At 43.5% G+C, this 20413-nt stretch overlaps 2 protein-coding genes across 2 annotated transcripts; both read right to left on the reverse strand.

Annotated features, from left to right (window-relative positions):
- Positions 1-1710: 1710 nt before the first annotated feature.
- On the reverse strand, positions 1711-9267 carry LOC144932574 (chondroitin sulfate glucuronyltransferase-like). Its single transcript, XM_078856785.1, has 9 exons — positions 8540-9267; positions 6320-7128; positions 5166-5469; positions 4719-5012; positions 4439-4621; positions 3967-4308; positions 3171-3425; positions 2769-3035; positions 1711-2665 (listed from the first exon to the last, which is right to left on the reverse strand). The coding sequence occupies exons 2-9, from the start codon at positions 6664-6666 to the stop codon at positions 2243-2245; spliced, it is 2415 nt and encodes an 804-aa protein (XP_078712911.1). The 5' UTR covers positions 6667-7128; positions 8540-9267; the 3' UTR covers positions 1711-2242.
- A 701-nt stretch (positions 9268-9968) lies between these two features.
- LOC144932581 (beta-galactosidase-like) lies at positions 9969-20008 on the reverse strand. The gene is made up of 16 exons (XM_078856797.1): positions 19738-20008; positions 19153-19328; positions 18560-18710; positions 18208-18268; positions 17991-18085; positions 17733-17910; positions 17270-17328; positions 14201-14322; positions 13799-13839; positions 13450-13568; positions 12894-12968; positions 12600-12689; positions 12103-12216; positions 11584-11715; positions 10794-11039; positions 9969-10526 (listed from the first exon to the last, which is right to left on the reverse strand). The coding sequence occupies exons 1-16, from the start codon at positions 19810-19812 to the stop codon at positions 10305-10307; spliced, it is 1956 nt and encodes a 651-aa protein (XP_078712923.1). The 5' UTR covers positions 19813-20008; the 3' UTR covers positions 9969-10304.
- Positions 20009-20413: the final 405 nt, after the last annotated feature.

Genomic DNA, 20413 nt, shown 5'->3' on the forward strand with positions numbered 1-20413 from the left:
TTACCTTAAAAAAAAAATCTGCCATGTCTCGCACCCCCAAGGGGTGCGTGCACCCAAGGTTGAGAACCACTGCTTTAGAATATGGTGTTTGCAAGCAAGCATAAGAAAAAAAAATGGAACTAGAAGTGGAGAGTTATGGTTCCTGAATCGTGCATGTGATCACAAGAATAGTCATACATGGTCACATAAGCAATGCATGAGACGTAGCAGCCCTTAATTGGTCTCAGCTCAGCTCAGGTTGTCACTAATGGGACGTGTCCAGCTACTGGCTACGAAAATGATAAAGTAATTAGCTCAGAATTAAAAAAAATTCGTTTTCCATTATGGCAGTGGACAGATAACCTTTCTGTAATTGTATTATTTAATGCATTTTAGTGGCAGATTAGTATTGGGGTGAGTGCATAATATTAAGCAGTTGATTTTTTTAAAAGTACAGCAGCCATGACATGGAAAATCGTGTTACATTTACTTAATCATAGTTGTAGACATTTAAATGTCATACAATTTGACTCAATGATGACCCCCACCCTGCCCCCACCCAAGCAGTCACCATCCTTCACGGTCTCATGATGCAAGAATCCATCTCGCGCTTGCTCGCAAGCCTTTCATCGCTCCATTTCTGCAGTCCTCTTCAGCTTGTTCCCCCCTGTAGGGGTCACTCCATAGTTGTCCAATGTCTTACTGATCCAAGACAAAGCTTTGGATCAATAATTATGGCACACTGCTACGTAGTTTCAATCCACGCCTGTCACCATACTGTGCACCGTAACCAATTTCTTGGCACACAAGTCCTACCCATGCTTCAATGGCAAGCATGAACATGTTTCCGAAGCCCATAATCCTAATAGTAATTGTTTTTAAAAAATATTTTACAAAGATGACAAATTTTATTCATTAAACATGAGTGGTCATTAAACATGTTAAGGAGATTGTAATTAATTCTACAGAATTTTGGTAATCTGGCATGCGTGATTTTAACTTAAAATGTGTTTTGAAAAGTGACAGGCATGGTTCATGTTACATTTGTTTTCACACACACTTCATGAAATGTAAGTTCCTTGACTTAAAGCTTTCGTGACTGCAGGAATTCATAGTCTTTGGGTCTTTCGGTAAAGTCACGTAGATGGGTTCAAAAAAACTACGACGTAATTTTTAACCGATCTTCGTGACTTTACCGAAAGTCCCAAAGAATATGTAAGTTCCTCTTTGATAAACTACAATGAATCATTCAACACAATTTTTCATTATTTTGCATGACAAGATTTGAACATTTAATTTAAATCAGATACCTCCACAAAAGACAGTACCACTTTTTATCCAGATATAAATTTTTCAGTTTAAGATACTTTATCAAACATTAAGTTTATTAAAACCCATACAATCAGCAAATCATCGCATTTGTGTAACTGCAAATTAAATATTGCACAAGTTGACTAAACTCACTAACAACCTAACTTACCCAATTAGTTTGTAAATCCCACTTTCACTGCCAATGTTTGCACGAGCTCCCACATTCCATCTGCCAGACTTGGGAAACAACTCGCAGCAGTGGGGGTGCAGATTGAAAATCTTTTGCTGCTTACAGAACCAGTGATTCTCAAATATTGTCCTTAAGTTAAATTTCTCTATTGGTCACTTTTGAGGACCAATGGCCTAAACTACTGTCTCCGTAACATTGGGTACACGCATGAAGATAATATAAAGACAATGAGCACTTTATACATATTTCGAATGAAACATGAGTTTTGTATTCACATTTCAATTTTAGGATAAGCACATTTAGATTTAAGCTCAAAGGAAACACCAATTGATAAAAATACAGCACCCTCCTTTGCATACAAAAAAAATAAATGTACCATATGAAAAGCAATAATTGCATATATATGCTTTCACATAACTATGACAAAAAAACTTAACTTTCTTATACAAATGGTGACAATATCAGCCCAAAAATATTTGAGTTTACATGATGGGTTTCAACACTTGTAAAAACAGCAGTAATCACTTAATATGTTAAATAATAAAGATCCCGAGCAAAAAATATGTTGCACCTATATAATAAAAAGCTGTCAATTACAAAGGCAATTTGATCGACAAGTGTCCTGTTATACAACATATCAAGAATCTGTAGCAATGTCTGACAGTGGGAGGAATGTAAAAATGAGCAAGCTTCAATGTGCTGTCCATATAAACCCTATATGTAATGTGATGCCTACAGTGTTTCTGGAAGAGAGTCAAACCGTCATGTGCTATTAGATTGCTCCTGCTGAAAGAGCAATGAGGCAAGCTGTGAGCGCGACGCCAGGCTCTCCAAGTCGCTTTGGTGGCAGCGGTGATACACGCCCTCGCTTAGCCGGGGGTTACACGCCCTCCGCAGGTGAGTGTGGCGCAGCGCAGGCTCCGCTCCGCGGAACACATGCAGTGAGGAGTGGCGCACAAAGAGGCCATATAGGTCGTCGTCGTCCTCAGATGCGTCCTGCGCCATGGGGTCCTGGGCGGGGGGGCCCTCTGCCACCATGCGGGAGCGCGCTGCCATGTAGTCCGAGTTGTAGAAACAAGCCTCGTCAAAGGCAGCACGGTCAAAGTGGCCGGTCTCACGCGAAATATCTTGTGACGTCGTCGGCTGACGCTCTGGGTCTCGGTATACCAATTGCGGATCATATTCCTGCAAGGATGAGAATGGATTGGATTAGCTACAAAACCGGAGACTGGGGAGAATTTTTTTTTCCCAATAAAACATGTGTAATTGTGGTGAACGCAATGCCTACCTGGAAGTGTATGGGGAAGAACACCTGCCAGCCAGCGATGGCATTCATGCGGCAGCGGTTGAGGAAATCTATGGTGAGCTGTGAGCCCACAGAGGCCACCAAGAAGAGCGTATCGACTGGATGCTTTTTAGACAAGATGTCGATCAGCTTCAGTTGGGATGGCACATCTGTCTTCACACTGATCCATGGAAACTTCACCTCGGGGTACCGACGCTCGTAATCACCCACTTCTGCTTTCACTCCAGCAAATATATCATCTTCGTTAACCTGTGAACACATATTAGGAGTACGTATCATCAGCCTTGGTAAATCAACTGCTGCATGAAGGCCTACCTCAGCCACTGCCTTCTCTCACGATCCCGAGATGTAGAATGTATTGCACAATAACGAGCATAGACTTGCCTTCTGTGCATCAAATGGATCGTAGACGAAGAGGAGCGTGAGCACGGCATTTTCATGCGTCTCCAGCACCTGGTTGGCGTACGATGCTAGGAAGCCAGACACGTGCTCGCGCTCGTGCACCGTGAGAGGCAGCACAACGTGCACACGCGTCGCCTCTGTAACATAGGGCATGGGGATGATCTCCACCGTTCCCAGGGGTCGCACTAAGTGCACTCGTTTCACCAGGGTGCGGCTGTTTCCACGCTGCGTCGAAACCTGCACATTACATTAGAACACAATGGGAGCAAAATGACAAGAAATTCATAATTAAGATGTAATCATGGCCAAAGCCCTTGATGTCACCACACCTCACCAATGTGGTATACCTTCTACCAGATCCAGCAGCTGTTACACAGTATACATGTGATCTCCAAGATGTTGCCTTAAGAGTATCACGCTAACCAGTCTTGGGTCTTCCCCTTGGTCGTTGGACTCTTAAAAGATCACTCAAATGCCTGTCCTGGTAACCTGCCTTCCTCCTTCACACAAGTCCTACCTAGTGCAATCGTTTTTGCTCAATAATATGTACAACATTCACCTGGCATGTATGGTATTCAACTAGATAGTATTCTATACTCTTTGGTTCTTTCGGTAAAGTCCCGTAGGTATAAAATAAAATACTGATTTGTTTTATACCTACGTGACTTTACCGAAAGAACCAAAGAGTATGGATTCCTGCAGTCACAAAAGCTTCAAATCAAGATTAGATAGTATTCTACTCTAGACATGCAATCAATAGTTGTTCACATTCACCCACCTCCAGTGAGAGATCAAGGGTGTACTCCATGCCACGAGTGGGGTCAAAGCGGCGGTAGCCGTTGACGAGCGCCAGTTTGCGAAAGCGAAGTATTGGGCCATAGCGAGCATTCAGCTGCTCCACAGCTGTCTCCACGATGTCGGTCGCATCCATGCGGTCGGCCCCTCCTAAGGAGCACTTGGGGGAGCCGTCGATGCAGGAGAAGCTATACTCCTCATTGAAGTGCTCCCAGGAAAGTACTTCGAAGCGTGAGCGTGGCTGATATGGAGCATTCACACCAAGAGGCCAAGTTGCACCCTTCTCTCCTTCTGGAGTATCCACACTGACATTCTTGATCTCTGCCTGCAAAAATTGGTCAAAACCACCATTAACTTTTTCATTCAACATTTCAAGATAATAATATTCTCTGCTTCATAAGTGTAACGTGTTTATTTGATTACGCATCATTTTCCAATGTGGACATCTTGCAAACCTGGAGGAGCTTTATTTCATGATAGGTTCTCTCCAGCTCGATTTCAGTGAAGCGCTTGTGGAGGCGGTACATCAGCACGGGCTCGGTCACAGGCCACACAGTGTAGGCATTCTCAAACTCGGGCCCTTCCTCTCGCTCAGGATCCACATTCTTTCCCAGCTCAAATGTGCGGTATCTTTGCTCCTGGAAATTATAAATGTACAGAGCAAAGTTGTGATCTCACGCTCCTTTCAACCAATACAGAAACCATGGACGTTCCTCAAAAAATGTTGTTTCCTACCTGTTGCTTGTTGGAGCACGACAGGTGAAGTGTATCGATAAGGCAGCGACCAAGCCACTCATCTGCCCTAGAGCTCAAGATGTCATCCCGACAGCTCTCCAAGTGAGGGTTCAAGTCCAACAAGGCCTTGCGGGACAGCACGAATCCGTAGCCCCCGTGGCAGTAGTGCCCTTGGCTGCCCCCACCCATGGCTCCATCCACATCTCCAACATTCATGATGAACTCCTCCGGGTGGCCTAGATAAACCTTTGCATCGATGCTCAAGTGCCCAACGAGTTCTTTCACACGCTCTGCCTGCAAACAAGTGAAGAGTTTGTGTCGGTGCTTGTAACTTGACAACAAAAAAGCTGCAAACTTCCACCTTTCTGAAACACACCCAAGCAAAAATTGGCATCTACCACCGATACCAAATTTTAGAATCAATGGAAACTTGCGTTATTATGATACCTGCATGTAGGAGTCGTCCTGCGCGAAAAAGAACCAGTCGTAGTCTGCGCCATGGTGGTCGTGCACGTAGCGCAGCGTGTGGTACATGTTCCACACGGGCCGCTCGTCCCCATGCGTCACCACGTTCATGCCCTGAGGACCGCGGCTGGGTGAGCGCTGCCCCGTGAAGAAGAGAGTGCGTGGCAGGTGGTGCCCCGCCGTGCGGTTCACGGCCACGGCCAGCGTGGGCAGCGTGAGCCGCGACGTGAGGACACCAACCAGCAGCCGCTCCCGTAAGCCCAGCTCCGTGCTGATGTAGCGTGGCCTGGGGGTGGGGATCGCCACGCGTGTTGGCGTTCAGACCTTGCAATGCAACACGGAAGCCGATTTGATACACGGCCCATAAATGTTGTTTTTTTAAGAGTGGGAAATGTCAATAAAAAACGTCGACTTACACATACTATAATGTCAAACTGCTGCGTAAAGGAGCAAAAATGTTCTTATATATTTTACTCTAAAACCTCAAAGTCGGCCAACTTGGCCTGTAATGTTTGTTCGGGTTACCCACAGATGCGCTTCACCCACAACCTGTATGGGTCTTGATTTAAAGCTTTCGTGACTGCAGGGATTCATATTCTTGGTTCTTTCGGTAAAGTCACGTAGAAGGGAAATAATAAAATATTAATGTAAAACAATTGTTTTATATTAATATTATTTTATTATTTCCTTTCTACGTGACTTTACCGAAAGAACCAAGAATATGAACCTGTATGGGGTTTGGTTCGGGGTGAACTGTGTTGAGGACACAAACAAGTGGTTACCAGATTTCGTCAAATATATTTTTGTTTTAATTTATACAACATCTGACACTTCTCAGGAGGGTTCTACTGATCTACCCATCACGGGTACGAGTGAATAACCCATCACGAGTACGAGTGGATAGCGATAAATCCCATTAGCACAGGCGGATTAAAGGAACATCCACACTCGGTGTACTGGCACCTGGGCCACCACGTAGCACAGCGGCTGCCAAATATTCACATTTCATAGCACCACCGATGCCCCCAAATCATCACCACCACAGATGCCCCCAAAGCCTCCGTGCCCCGCGAGAAAGCCTAAACAACGGCGTCATCATCCATCATCATCATGTTCATCATCATCATCACGCTCACCGGATCATCTTGGCCTTGCGGGGCTGGTCTGCGGGCCGCGTGTAAGGCACGATACGTGGCTGGTAGTCCTCGCCCTCCACGTTGCCGACGATCGAGTTGGGTCTCCGCACGCTGCTGCTGCCACCGCCGCCGCCTCCTCCACCTGCAGAGTCCTGGCCGAGGTTGTCCGTGGGCCCCCCCCCGCCGTGTCCGCTCATCTCCTCCCCGTGCCTCCCCGCTGGGCCACGAGGGCCACACGTCTCCTCCATCCACGTGAGGCCGAGCAGAGAGAGCGTGAAGCCCAGCGAGAGGCCCAGCAGCACGGGCACCAGGGGACGCACGGCCGACAGCAGCGTCCGGTAGCGCATGGTGGTTGGCGGCGGTCGATGGGAGGGAGGCCTTGGGGAGTTGATGGAGGTGCTGATGATGAAGGCTGTTGGCGTAGACGAGGCGTTGACGACGGAGGGTTAACTAGGAAGCAGCTCGCGTCAGAACCCCACTGCTCGGGGCGCCATCATGGAGCATGTGAAGGGCGGGGCTACTGACAACGATCGACCGGCGTCGACGCCCCCGGCCACGCCCCCCGCCTCGGCTCTTTCGTCGTCGCCAAACGCCCTGGGGGCTGACGCGGCCCTCACGAGGGCGCGGCGGCGCGGCGCAGCGTTGACCCCGGGGCGGTTTTGCGTCTTCAGAGCGTCGCGAGCCGCCGGTCTCCGGCACCACGAAGACGACGCGGGGCAAAGGCGGCGGCAGTCGAGCGTCGAGTCCAGCGACCGCGGTGGGGTTGTGATGAAGGCGGAGCCCAGCAGCCGACGCCACAAGAGGGAGCCCTAGAGCAGTTGTTCATCACTCATCTTCAGAGGGAGTTTGGGGGGGGGGCACTTTCGCTGAGAAGACATTATCAGTGTGAGGCCCTGCCCCCCTCCCCCAACCTTTGCGATTTCCTAATCGCATTGTTTGCGATTTAGATTTGAAATAGATTAATCGTTCGGCCCTACTCCCAACCCTACCACCACATTTGAAACCATTCAGGTTTGTGACAGCATGATTGGGGGTGTTTTCACATTTGTGTAGTCGGGGAACAGCTCTCAAGGCCACCAGGGGCCTCCAGGGGCCACCAGTGGCCACCGGTGGCCACCAGGGGCCACCAGAGGCCACCAGGGGCCCGCGGGCCTTGCAATGAGGAACCCTGGAATAGGGGAAGGAGGGGAATCCATCGTGCTGAGCTTACGGAGTGAAACGCAGCCATGAGTGGTGGACAAACCACTCGGCGCCCGGAGAGGAGCGCCGAGCGCGTGCTGTCTTGGAAAGGCTTTCACTTCCCATCATCACGCGAGGCTTGAGTTAAATCCCCAGTCATTTCACACTGATCCCAGTTAAAATCAACAATGCCCCCCACCTCCCACAAGTCACATCGGCCTTGGCCAGTTTCCTTTACAACACAAGCCGATCTGAAAGCTCACTGGAAGCCTTTTAGCTTCCCCCAATTAAACACAATGCACTCCCCGTTGAGTGAAACTGTGGAGCGAGCCTACCTACACAGTGAAGTTAATCTGAGGTGGCGCATTCCCGCACCTCCGATTAGCACGTAAATTCAACATACGCTAAAGCTAGACAATTAAATACAATCAATCCCTTAGTTGCTGCTCTAAACTCGCCAGCCAGCCGCAAGTCACGTTCCCTGTTAATCTCCAGCAACCTTTATTGACACCACTTCACACTGCCCTGTCCACACTACATGTGCTACAAGCATCGACGCAAAATGTGCAGATATTGGGACATCTTTGGTCATCACCCATCCAAGCCACCCAACATTGGCTCATTGCAGCAATGTTAAAACGGGAAATTATTTTCAATTCCGTGGATTTAACTCGGTGCATACACTAGTAATTTAACTCTGAGTGGAGATCAGGATGTTGGTCTCCGGATAAAAAGGCTGCTTTGAGATTATCCGGATAAAAAGGCTGCTTTGAGATTATTTTCACAAAGTTGGCGAAATCTGATTGAGCAATCACTTGGTGAATGTGCCCCAACACAGGATCTGTTTTAAATTTCACAATTAACAATCACGAATAAGATCAATGGTTCACTGCTTTATAGCACTCTTGTCAAGTTGTATACTATGTTGGCTACCTTAATCTCATATTAATAATACTGTTTACTGCATAATGGATGCTGTGATGTGTTTAGTAGGCTATATCCTGGGGATGTCAGCTTTGCATCGTACAGTGAAGCCTGTACCTCATACGTCCTGACTTTTCCAGTGTTCTGCTGTTCTCACAAATAGGATTATGACTGTATAAAGGTCATGAGCATCTGAATAATGGCATACAGAAAGGGGACCATTATAAACATAACATTTACTGTTTTACTCTTACATAGTATCGTACCACAACTTGCTCAAGAAGCACTTCCTAATAACTGTAATCTTGGTTTTGTTCAAATGTAATTAAAATGAACAGAAGTTTTCTGGTAAATTTTCTAAAAACAATTGCAGTGCTGTATATTATAAATTGTATAATTCAAAGGTAACATACGTACCTTTTTTTCCAGAAAGCATTAGCAAAACTATAATCACCTACGACTGTGTGCAAAGTCAGTTGCATTTCTCTCCTAGACTGGGCTCCACGATAGAAATGTAGAATTTCCACCAATGGTTCAAGGCCACCAACAAAGAAGAACATGAATTCTAGATTTGAAGCTTTCGTGACTGCAAGGAATCATCTTCTTAGGTTTTTTCGGTAAAGTCACGTAGGTCAAAATTAATGAATTTTGTACACCGGGCCCTCAGGATGAACGGATACTCTGACCGTACTATCCGCCAAGCTGTTTCTCCCACCACACAGAAACAGCCACATGAAACTCCGACCAAAACCATCACGTTACCATACATAGCTGGCGTGACCAAAAAGATCTCCAAAATTCTAAACAAACATAAGATCCAAGTCCGATTCAGTACAGTGCATAAAATCCGTGATCTGATTCCATCTGTGAAGGATGTCGTTCCTGACTTACAGTATCCTGGAGTCTACAAATTGAGTTGCATTTGTGGTGATTGCTACATTGGAGAAACGAAACGTCATGTTTCTGATCGTGTCCGCGAGCACAAGTCAGATCTGAAACACGGCAGAACTGATTCTTCTGCCGTTGCCGATCATTGCTACAACTCGGTGGGCTCTCATGAAATTGTCTTTTCCGAGACCAAGGTTCTCTGCAAACCTCCCGGCTACCATCAAAGGTTTGTACACGAAGCCATACAAATATACAAACACAGACATAATTTCAACCGCGATGATGGGTACAAACTTAGTAATCATTGGAAAGATGTTATCAACCACGCAAAAAAGACTTAATTACAAATTTTTTGGACCATCTTATCTGACAGGCACTATTTTACTTTACTTTACCGAGTGTTAATATCCCCAGTTATTTTTATTTTTTAACAGTACTCTCTTCATTGTTCAGCCAGCATTGGTTAAACATGGGCATCTTCGTTCTATCATGTATATCAGACCTCCCCTCCCCCTCTCTGTCCATTGTGTTGGCGTGTGCTGTAATTGGCCGCTTGCGCACAATCGCTTCCACGCCGTCGCTCACCCCCCCTCCCTCCCGATACGTTCCATTCATTGGCTACCATAGTCTGATGAGCTCCCCCCTCCCTCTCCTCCCCCCCTCAACTCGCTTTTAAGGGATTACATCTTGAATCATTGCCTCACTTGATGCAGCTAATCTGGCTGTGACGGTCCCACCTAATGACGGAGACTTGTGTTGCCTCCGAAACGTCGTGATTTTTGTTTTTTATTTTATTTTCATTAATTTTGACCTACGTGACTTTACCGAAAAAACCTAAGAAAAAAGAAGAACATGCTTGAACAGGGAGACACTGATTTCTCTGACTTTACGTTGCTAAACGAAAATACATCTTTTTATCTCTAGATATAGACTAATTCATTAAATAAAAACAATTGTTTTACTGAATTAACAAAACATTTATTTGGACAACTTATCATCTGAATGTTCCATTAAGGATGGGCCTGTCCAGAAACTGCACGAGGTAGCTGCATCCAGCAGACTCGTGGCCCAAGCAGGACACTCCCTCCAGCTCCAGCACGGTCACATTGTTGGGCTGCGATGCGGAGATCACGCTGGCGGGCACATAGAGGGTCATCTGGGGCCCTTGTCTTGGCCAGTATCGACCCAGGTTAAAGCCATTCAGCCACACCTGGCCCTGCCAACCGAAGTGAAATTATTCGTGAATATCGAGAACAGTTTACATCAGTGATTACAAAAAAAGACGACATCTTACCGTGCTCCCATGTGTCTATAATTTACTGAATGTCCTGATGACATCTGTCCTCATGACAACTCATGCACAAATCGCAAGTCATTTCTGTGCATTTACAAATATGATCCCTAAAATATTATACATAAACTTAGAATATTTTTTTGGTTAACGTATAGCTGATGATTATATGTTTATACTTAAATGTTCTACCTTTGTCCATCCATACATCTTGAGAAAGGTGTCCCAGGGAAAGCTAGGGATATCAGGTGGGATTGAGAAGGAGCCGTGGTAAAACGTTGGAGCAGCCATTCCTGCTTGGTCCAGTCGTTTCATCTTAACAGAAGAGTGGAAACTCGAGGGCAGTAAACCCTCTGCTATCACCGAATCAATGTCCAGAGAGTAGATCATCCAGTCAGTCAAGACTTCACCATCAAGGATCAAACCAGAGAGAAGGCCCTGCAGAGAACACCTCTTGGTTAGGATTAATGCTGAAGTGCATAGTAAAAGGCAACACATTATAAATAGTAAAACCCAGAAAAACTGCACTATTAGGTCCAATAATTACAAACATCCCACGTAAGATTTCAACAGTATCTTGAAAGATTGAGTAATCATTCTGTGGTTTCCAGCATTAGATACATAAAACAACTATCACCTACTTCTAATCTGATGTCAATGCCAAAAAATGTTTGACCATATGAACTTTCCTGAAGATGTACTGTAAATTGGTCGTCCTTTATAAATTGTTCTGAGAGATATGTGTGCTGATTGATTTAATTTCAGAAGTACACTCATAGATATAATCTAATAAATGTGCTCCCTTTAAAAACATAGAAAAACTAAATGCATGGTTTACCTCTCAAGTGAGTGAACTTGAGCAAAGTATGGGCTGTGGTTAACAAAAAGTTAAAAGCCGCATTTAGTCAACTATCTAGTTATACACATCGGTCATCTGTCTACTTATACTCTTAGAACAATTATATTCAAGTAAAGTGCGTACTTTTCTTTCACCAAGGTGTTTTCCAAAACTGATTCTGCCCATGTTCTCCACCAGGACATCCAGCCATTCTCCAACATTGCCCTCTATAGACACAGACCTCCTCCTATCCCGGTCCAGCACCCCCTGCACCACCTGGAAGAGACAGCCCAGTCTACAGCTCCACAGCTGGTTTGTTTAAACATACACTTGTATGGTGCACTTTTGAAAGCATAATACTGGCTTTGCTTTAGAGCCAGGTTTTAATACAATGTATTTTTTTCTTGCCATAAACACGTTGCCAGCTCAAAAGCGATATCCATAAAACATAATCATAATATTTTTCGATTTAAAGCTTTCGTGACTGCAGGGATTCATCTTCTTGGTTATTTCGGTAAAGTCACGTAGAAGGGAAGTAATAAAATAATAAAAGTAAAACATAATAAAATAATTCTCACGACGTTTCGGCTACAACGCAAGCAGCCATCTTCAGGTGAAGAAGATAATCATAAGTCACTAAATAGTATGAATTGCATTACAAACCCCATTTATGGAGACATATGCACGGTCATTTAGCCCGTTTGGTGGAGGACGGAGCTGTGCTGGATTAGAATAGTTTTTTGGAAGCTTGGTTCTGTAAAGCATGAATCCATGGTGCTGCATATATTCATTCACAATAAACACACAACCACACTGATGTCAGGAATATCATAAACAGCTGGAAATTAAGCAACTATAATCAGAACGTTTTTTTTCACTATCCTAGTATATGACAAATAGATTTTAAATGTACATAAAAATGTAAACACTGTTCCTTTTGCCTATTTAGAAATGCAATTGAACATAAAGCAGGCATTCCCCAGCCAGTCATTAAAATGCCTACCACATTTGCACGATCTGTACATGTGGAAATTGCAGAAGGCTTTTTTTTGTAATTAAAATACTGTCACTGCCTGTGTGAAATACATGAAAAAGCTGGTATGAGTCAAACAAATATGAATCTATAGGTTAGTGGTCCAGAGCTTAACAGATTTGTCTACCTGTTTCATCTCCTCGAAGCTCAGGGGGTGCTTGCTCTTGACGGGCCCATAAGGGGCTAAAATTTCCAGCAACTCTGTAAGTTTCTTATACTGGGCAGGAAAGAAACATTCACAAGTCTTATAAATGCATACATATCGCAATTTAAAGCATAATCATATACTGTGTCAAAAAATGTGTTCTTCACATGTTGTTGATATTTCTTGAATATCATACTGTTAGCCATGTACATTGTTGTCCATGTATATAAATATAAGTAAATATATTGTTCAATCAGACTATCGTAAATAAAGTACCGGGGTCATGTGCACATATCCATATGCATATTTTGGCGTTGGTGGTGGCATCGGACCCGCCGGTATATCTGCATACTGCACACACAGACAAGTAACAACGCATCTTCATTGCAGTGAAGTTATGAAGTTATGTTACATCTATCAAGTGATTTCAGAGGAGTCACTGACTACAGTGCTATTTAAATTACTTTAAACAGGTGCCATTCATTAAATAAATAAAGAATACACAAAAATTGACACAGACATAACTAGAATATGATCAAACACTCGCAGAGTTAAGGAGTGAGTAGATGGGAGAATGGTGTTTTTCAAATATTTGCATGCTTTGGCTGAATGTTTTTTTTCTGGCAGCCAGCCTACCATAATCGCAATCTGATACGAGTGTTGCAACCAGTTTGTTGCTCACAAAATCCTTTTCCGTTCTTTGCTAGTTTACAATGTTAATTGAATCTACCTCTGAGTTGTAGCTATTATGTGATTGGTTTCATGACTACGTTTGAGTTAATATTGGGTTTTGTGAAATGTGAAGTTGGCTCAGAGCCCACCCATTGTCTACCTTGCGTATAACATCACGGATTTTGTAAAGCTTCTCCGTGGGGTCTCCAGCCTCCGAGAGTGGCGCATCATAATCATAACTCGTCGGGACGGGCAGGAACGATACGTTAAAGTCCCCACCTGCAAGGGAATGACGTTAGGTCCCCGATTACAACACAACATTTATTCTCTGTGCAATGCACATCTTATCAATATAAAAATTTAATCATGGGACAGGTATGTTTTTTGATAAGTGTATATCAGTATTCTAGTTGATGATTTAATATAACCTCTGGTTGAATCTCTGAAGCTGTCTTGGTTGCTTACCATGTGGTTCAAATTACATTAATTCCTTCCTGTTTAATACTCACCACTCCAATAGCCAAAATTTGTGCCTCCTTCAAACATATACCTGATGGAAGAGAGAGGGTTATGGCTTTTTCTAATTTATTTCGGCATACAATTCTATTGCGAATAATTGCAATCAACTATGATATTTCACATATCACATATGAAATACATACATTGTATTTTGCATAAAGTTTATCCATATGTTTCTAGTCGGGTAAAGTACATGTTTATTCTAAATTCCTAATTCCTGCATGAGCAAATGTTGACATCAGTGAACAACAAAGTTTCATTTTATTTAACAAACACCTTGAATTTGTAGCTTTAAAATATATGAATTAGACATTAGAAACTAACCCCAGGAGTAGTGCACGCGATGTGCATGAAGGGTGCAGTGATTCGCAGTGTGTGTGATGCGTCCTCACATGTTAACGCTCGCCCCCAGGGACAACATCTGGTCCAGTGCTGATGCCACCAGGCTGCTGTCTCTGGTGGAATGCGCGTATCCCCAGTAGTCCAGCCAGCCAGTGTAAAATTCCGAGTTCACCTTTTTGTTTTGAAAATCATGTACAGATTTGTAAGGGCTTATTACAGTAATTTAATGAATTACGTACATTTGCAACAAATGTAAAGCTATGTTAATGTGCTCTACAACAAACAAGTTTCAGCTTTAAGTTTATAAATATAAGCAGGGCTTGGAGGATATTTTTATGCTGGGATTCAAAGTTAAAGTCAAAAGATGTCTTCATTCAGGTGAGCAGAGCATCGTGCTGATTTCCATCTACAGAGTCAGGAGTGGAACTTCCACACTAATATGATGGGAGCCAGTCGCTCCATAGAATGCTGGGAATAATAATCGTGTACAGTAATATATGCCTTTGTAGTGATGTAGCTATGGTAATTCGACAGTAATTAAGATGTGTGCTTCCTACCCACCTTGCAGTTGTGGTCCTGAGCACATGTTATAGTTAAGCTAAGCTGTCCGTTGTAAACTCCAGCCTTTATCCATTAACATGTGAATTGGTTGGATTAGCACACCCAAATAAGTTACTTTCTTTCAAATCAAGATAGAAGGTAAGCTGTTACGTCCAAAGCAATCAGGCGTCCGTAAACAATATAGCACAAAGTCCACTTTTATGGACACCCTAAATTTAGTTTTCAATAATCTGAAAAGAAAAAAATACTGCGCCTGCATATTCCTAGATCTATCCAAAACATTTGATCCAGTAGAACATATCATTTTATTAAATACTTCAAACCCTACGATTTTCCGATTATAGAGTTGACTGGTTGAAAAGCTAACCTTCGGGTCATCATAAACTCAAAACTTATTTTCAAGGATCACATTGACCACACTGGGAGAAATGCAAAACAAAACTGGCTTTTTTATAGACACATCAACTGTTTCCCAGCTAAGCTTCATCTAGGGTTGATTCAGGCTACCATACTGTACTCTTTGGTTCTTTCGGTAAAGACACGTAGGTAGAAAAAAAATTAACCCGTAAAAACAAAGTTTTTCACTATAAATCCTTTATATGCGTGGCATCGGTTTTATTTTATTATTCATTTGTGTTTTTCTTGAGTAAGAGTTTCATTTTTATCACATTGGTATTTTAAATTAAATATGAATTTTTTTTTCCCTAAAAAGTGAAAACATTTTCACGAAAATAAATTGTCACGCACAACGAGTCTGTGTGCAAAATGTCAGCTCGATTTGATCACGGGAAGTGGGTTAAAAAACGACCGAAAGATTTGCACGGTCGTAAGCGCGCAAGCAAGTGAACTTAATATAAAGGATTTAATAATAAAATAAAATAAATCACGTTTCCATCGCAACACAAGCGGTCGTCCTCAGGCAGAAAAAATAATATGTGGCGACATAAATAACCTCTTGTTGTAACAGCTCTCTCGCTGGTTCAGCAGTTCCACTGCTGGATTATTTTTTTCGCCTGAGGACGACCGCTTGTCTTGCGATCGAAACGTCGTGATATATAATTTTTTGTTTTATTTTATTTTATTATTTTTCTACCTAAGTGACTTTACCGAAAGAGCCAAAGAGTATGGATTCCTGCAGTCACGAAAGCTTCAAATCAAGATTCTACCATACTGTGTTTATTTAATTACTGCGACGTTGTTTACCATTCTGCTTCCAGTTCAACGTTAAACAAGCTTAACCCTATATATCATTCTGCTCTAAGATTTGCTCTAGATGCACCCTATAAGACCCATCATTGCGACCTGTATAAACAGCTCATCTAACATCCATCCATGACAGCAGAACGATTCACCAGGCCGTGTTTATATCTTTAGTGGCAAATCAGCACAATATTTGTTGGATCTGTTGACACCGCGGCAAGGCAGATCAAACCTAAGGAGTTCATTATTCTTTCTGTTGAATGTTCCGAGATGTAGATCAAGTTTCGGTGAATGGGCTTTAACAGCAACTGTCCCTTGTTTTTTTAATAATATTGCCACAAGATTAGATCTACATTCACTACCATCATCGAGTCACTTTAAATCACTAATTTCCAGTGAATTCCTGCATTGCTGCCACTGTATAAATAACTAGACGATGTGTGGACATCGTTTGCTTGTGACCTTTGTCTTGTGCCTTGTCAGCACTACTCTTTTTTAATGATGCTGTGTTTTGCTCGGTGAAATGTCATTGTTGATTGATGGCGCATTTATATATTTTTTTATTGGAAACGGTGTGTTTTACCACTGGCACTTTTTATGTCTAATCGTGCACGTTTTTATTCCTTCATTGGCTAAAACTTTAAAAATAGAATTTTTTACATTTAAAATATTATTTCTTAAATTTGTGTTATTCATTTGCATTATTCATTTATTTTTTTCTTATGTGTTATGTCTGTCACAACAACGTTTTTTATTGATGAAACCCGACTTCAAAATAAACTGAACTGAACCATGATCACATGGCTATTGTTATGCTTCACAGCTTGAAAGCATTAATTACATAATTTGGTAACACAATCGTAAGGATGTGGCAGTAATAGCATAGGGTGATATAGTATAATACTCATTTCCAAATGATTAGCGATGACACGATGCCTTCAACTACACCCAGTTCCTCGCAAATTACACGAATGCATTTTGTTGCTTATGAAATTGATCATAAACATGGACGCTGACAAGTAAGTTATAAAAAAAATTAAAATATGCAACGAGACATGGACATCGGCATAGCTAGGAATTACACTGAGACAAAAGATGGCACGTGGATCAGTTTGATCCGTGTTGAACAGGTCGGAACCGGTTTGAACCAGTTAGATCCGGTTAGAACTTGGCTGATGGATAGGACTGATATGGGATGGCTGCTAATATAGATTATATGCTCATGAGGATGACCACCATTGGCAAAATATAATCTTGTCTAAATAAAAATAAGTTGTTCTTTGAAAATAATTTGGATTTTATTTGAATTAATTACTTTTTACGCATTTTATTTGGACCTTTTAAATATTTATACTTACCAAAGGACCATTGGGTTCAAACTTCCGTTGCATTTCAAATGCCTGGGTTATGTTGGTTTCTGTTGATACACAAAACACATATAGTACTCTCGTGACTACCGAAAAAAACAAATAGTACTCTCATGGTTTGTGATACATTTCACCACAAATATGTGATTTTCACAGGGTCTTATGAGCCAACAATACCATATTAACTCCTACATTACAGACTCTAGAATGGTATAGATCCAGCAATCAACTATATTGTCTCTGCCAGGTGCAGTAAACATTGCAACCGAACCTGGAGATATATATTCGATTATACATGCAATCACATTTCAGACAAGATTCGGTTACAATGATTTTGAAACAGCATTTAATAAACACAAATTTTTACAACTAATTTAAAACATCTGTTGCAGCATCTTGTGATGTGTATCCACAGGGCACATCTGAAGTGTCGGGCTACCTGCATGCCACATACCGATGCCAAAGTCAATGGTGCTATAGAGGTCTTGGAGGGAGCCACATGACTGCGAGTGTAGCGAGGGTTCGTCCGTGGTGAAGAGCACAACGTCCCTGCCCAGTTTAGAGCGGAACACCTCTGTGAGGTGCCGCATGTACTCCATGTCGCAACCAAATGACCCATACTCATTCTCCACCTGTCATGTCAAACACGAACAGTTCAGACCGTATTCCGATTTTAGACAGCAACGTGTATATTACGACAGGTTGATTGTACCTGAATAGTGATGATTGGTCCTCCATTCTGGTAAAGCCATGACTTTACTTTGGGCAACAGGACACTCATCCAGCTATCCACGGCCTTGAGGTATTCTGTGATAAAACATTTCATTTGAAAAATAGACGTTAGCAGGAGTTCATGAAAAACAATGTTAAATACATATACAGTACTGAGCAGAGATCTTAAAGCACATGTGCAGGCTTTGATAGATCACCTTTGTCAGAGGAGCGTAGAACAATGCCTCGTTTCTGTATAAGCCAGGCTGGCAGGCCACCCTGAATAAGTGACACGTTTGCAAAGATTCAGGAACACAATCCTGCCATTTAATTAAATTACTAACTCCGCATTGGTTTTCATTTAAAAGTATGTTTGCACAGGTTACATTTTTCATGTACACAATAGCTTATTTATTAGTAAACTATTTTCCTCCCCTCCATAGGACGGAAATTATGGTTAATATTACACGTAACACATTGAACTGGATTTAAAATAAATCTAGCAGGAACAACGACCGGTGGGAAAATAGAACCCAGGATTGTGATGTAGCACATAGACATGCCACACACCATGTCCCACTCAGCGCAGATATATGGCCCTGGTCGCAGGATGAGTAGCAGTCCGGTCTCTTTCACTGTCCGGATGAATGCCTCCAGGTCCTTCTCTCCGGAGAACTCAAACACGCCAGGCTTGGTCTCATGGTAGTTCCACGGCACATACCTGTGTCGTGCTCAGGATGGCAGTGTTGGCACAGACACCGCACTGTGTGTTGACTTGACCATGTATCGTTCGGTCTCTTGTGTTTTCTGTAACACGGTATACTTTCTCGTTGTTGAGTACAGTACGAGAGCAGATGTGGATTACATTTTTTGTGGCAGTGGAGCAGTTTAGATATATATTTTTAACACGAAACATGGACTGCATTAGTCGCGCATGCAACCACTCCTCGGTTACATCTGTTGCTCGCATCAAACTTTCTTAATTGTAAAAAGGCCTATTTCAGATAAACGTACTGCTATATCAGTGGAGCACACGTCTAGCTAACATTTCTAAGAGTAAATAGGATGGTGAAGGATTGTCTTCAATTCTGTGACAATGCGTTTAACCCATTTTTTCACCAAAAAACCAAACTCCGTTATGGAATAACGAAAGCGAAACTAACGTTTGGACAGCATTGAGGCCAGTTGTATACATCTTGAGCAAGCGGTCCTTCCAGTAGACGCGGGGCACCCGGGAATAGTGCAGGCTGCCGGCAATGTAGCGAAAGGGTTCTCCATCCTTGACGAAGCAGTCTCTGCCACGGTCGATCCCAAACGACTGTCGCTGGGCACACGTGGCCTGCTTGGCAGCAGCAGCAGAAACAACAATTCACGGCGTTTAACACGAAATCCGTGTCCTGTCGTTCAGTGGAGACGCACTCTGTTGTTGGGAATGATTACTGGTATCTGTCCTCCGATGTACATTTATCTATATTCACGTTCTGCGTTGGTTAATACAATCAACACAAACCGCAGACAGCATTATTAACAGCGTGAATTGTTTGCTTGTAAAGTCAGCATTGGCCACGGTACAATATGCGTGGTGTCACCGTGCCCACGGCTCTTGCTCACCCACAGCAACTTGTGACTTGTCACGGGGATTTAAATGCGCGTTGTCGTCGTGTGTGGTGGGTTCAAGGCATGTCGCGCGTTCGATTTGTGTCATTTATGCCGGTGAAGGCGTAAAGAGGGCATCGTTTCAGACCTACCTTCGGCGAAAGGCAAATCATTAATAACAGGAGATGGTGAAGAGTGCGACCCTTTCGTTGCGCCGCCGCTGCCATCCTCCTGGCTTTTGTAAAACGCCCTCCTCTGTAACGTGGTTTTTAGCAGTCGGAGTTGCGCTTCGTCGTGCCCAGACTTGAACGAGTCCGTCGGTAGGGGGCAGCAAAGGGCGGCCGAGGAGGCTGTGGGGAAGGGCCAAGTTTACCAAAGAAGGCCTTTTTTTATACAGGTAGGAACAACAGGTTCCACACTGCCCACCAGGGATTATTTGTCTGTGTGACTGTCTGTCGTGCATAAATAAATATATAATACAAACAGCTCTCTGATTGGTGGAGACCTACTGCCGGGTACGGAGAGGGGAGGTGCCTAAGGGAGGAGGGTCAGAGGAGGGGCCTAAGGATATAAGGGGGTGGTCAGGGGAGGGGCCTAAGGGAGGGGGGTCAGCGGAGGGGCTTGAGGGGGGGGGTCAGGGGAGGGGCCTAAAGATATAAGCGGGTGGTCAGGGGAGGGGCCTAAGGGAGGGGGGTCAGCGGAGGGGCTTGAGGGGGGGGGGGGGTCAGGGGAGGGGCCTAAGGATAAGAGGGGGGGTGGTCAGGGGAGGGGCCTAAGGGAAGGGGGGTCAGGGGAAGGGCCTAAGGATATGGGGGGTAGTCAGGGAAG

This window comes from Lampetra fluviatilis, chromosome 1 (assembly GCF_964198595.1).
Source record: "Lampetra fluviatilis chromosome 1, kcLamFluv1.1, whole genome shotgun sequence".
Lineage (NCBI taxonomy): Eukaryota > Metazoa > Chordata > Hyperoartia > Petromyzontiformes > Petromyzontidae > Lampetra > Lampetra fluviatilis.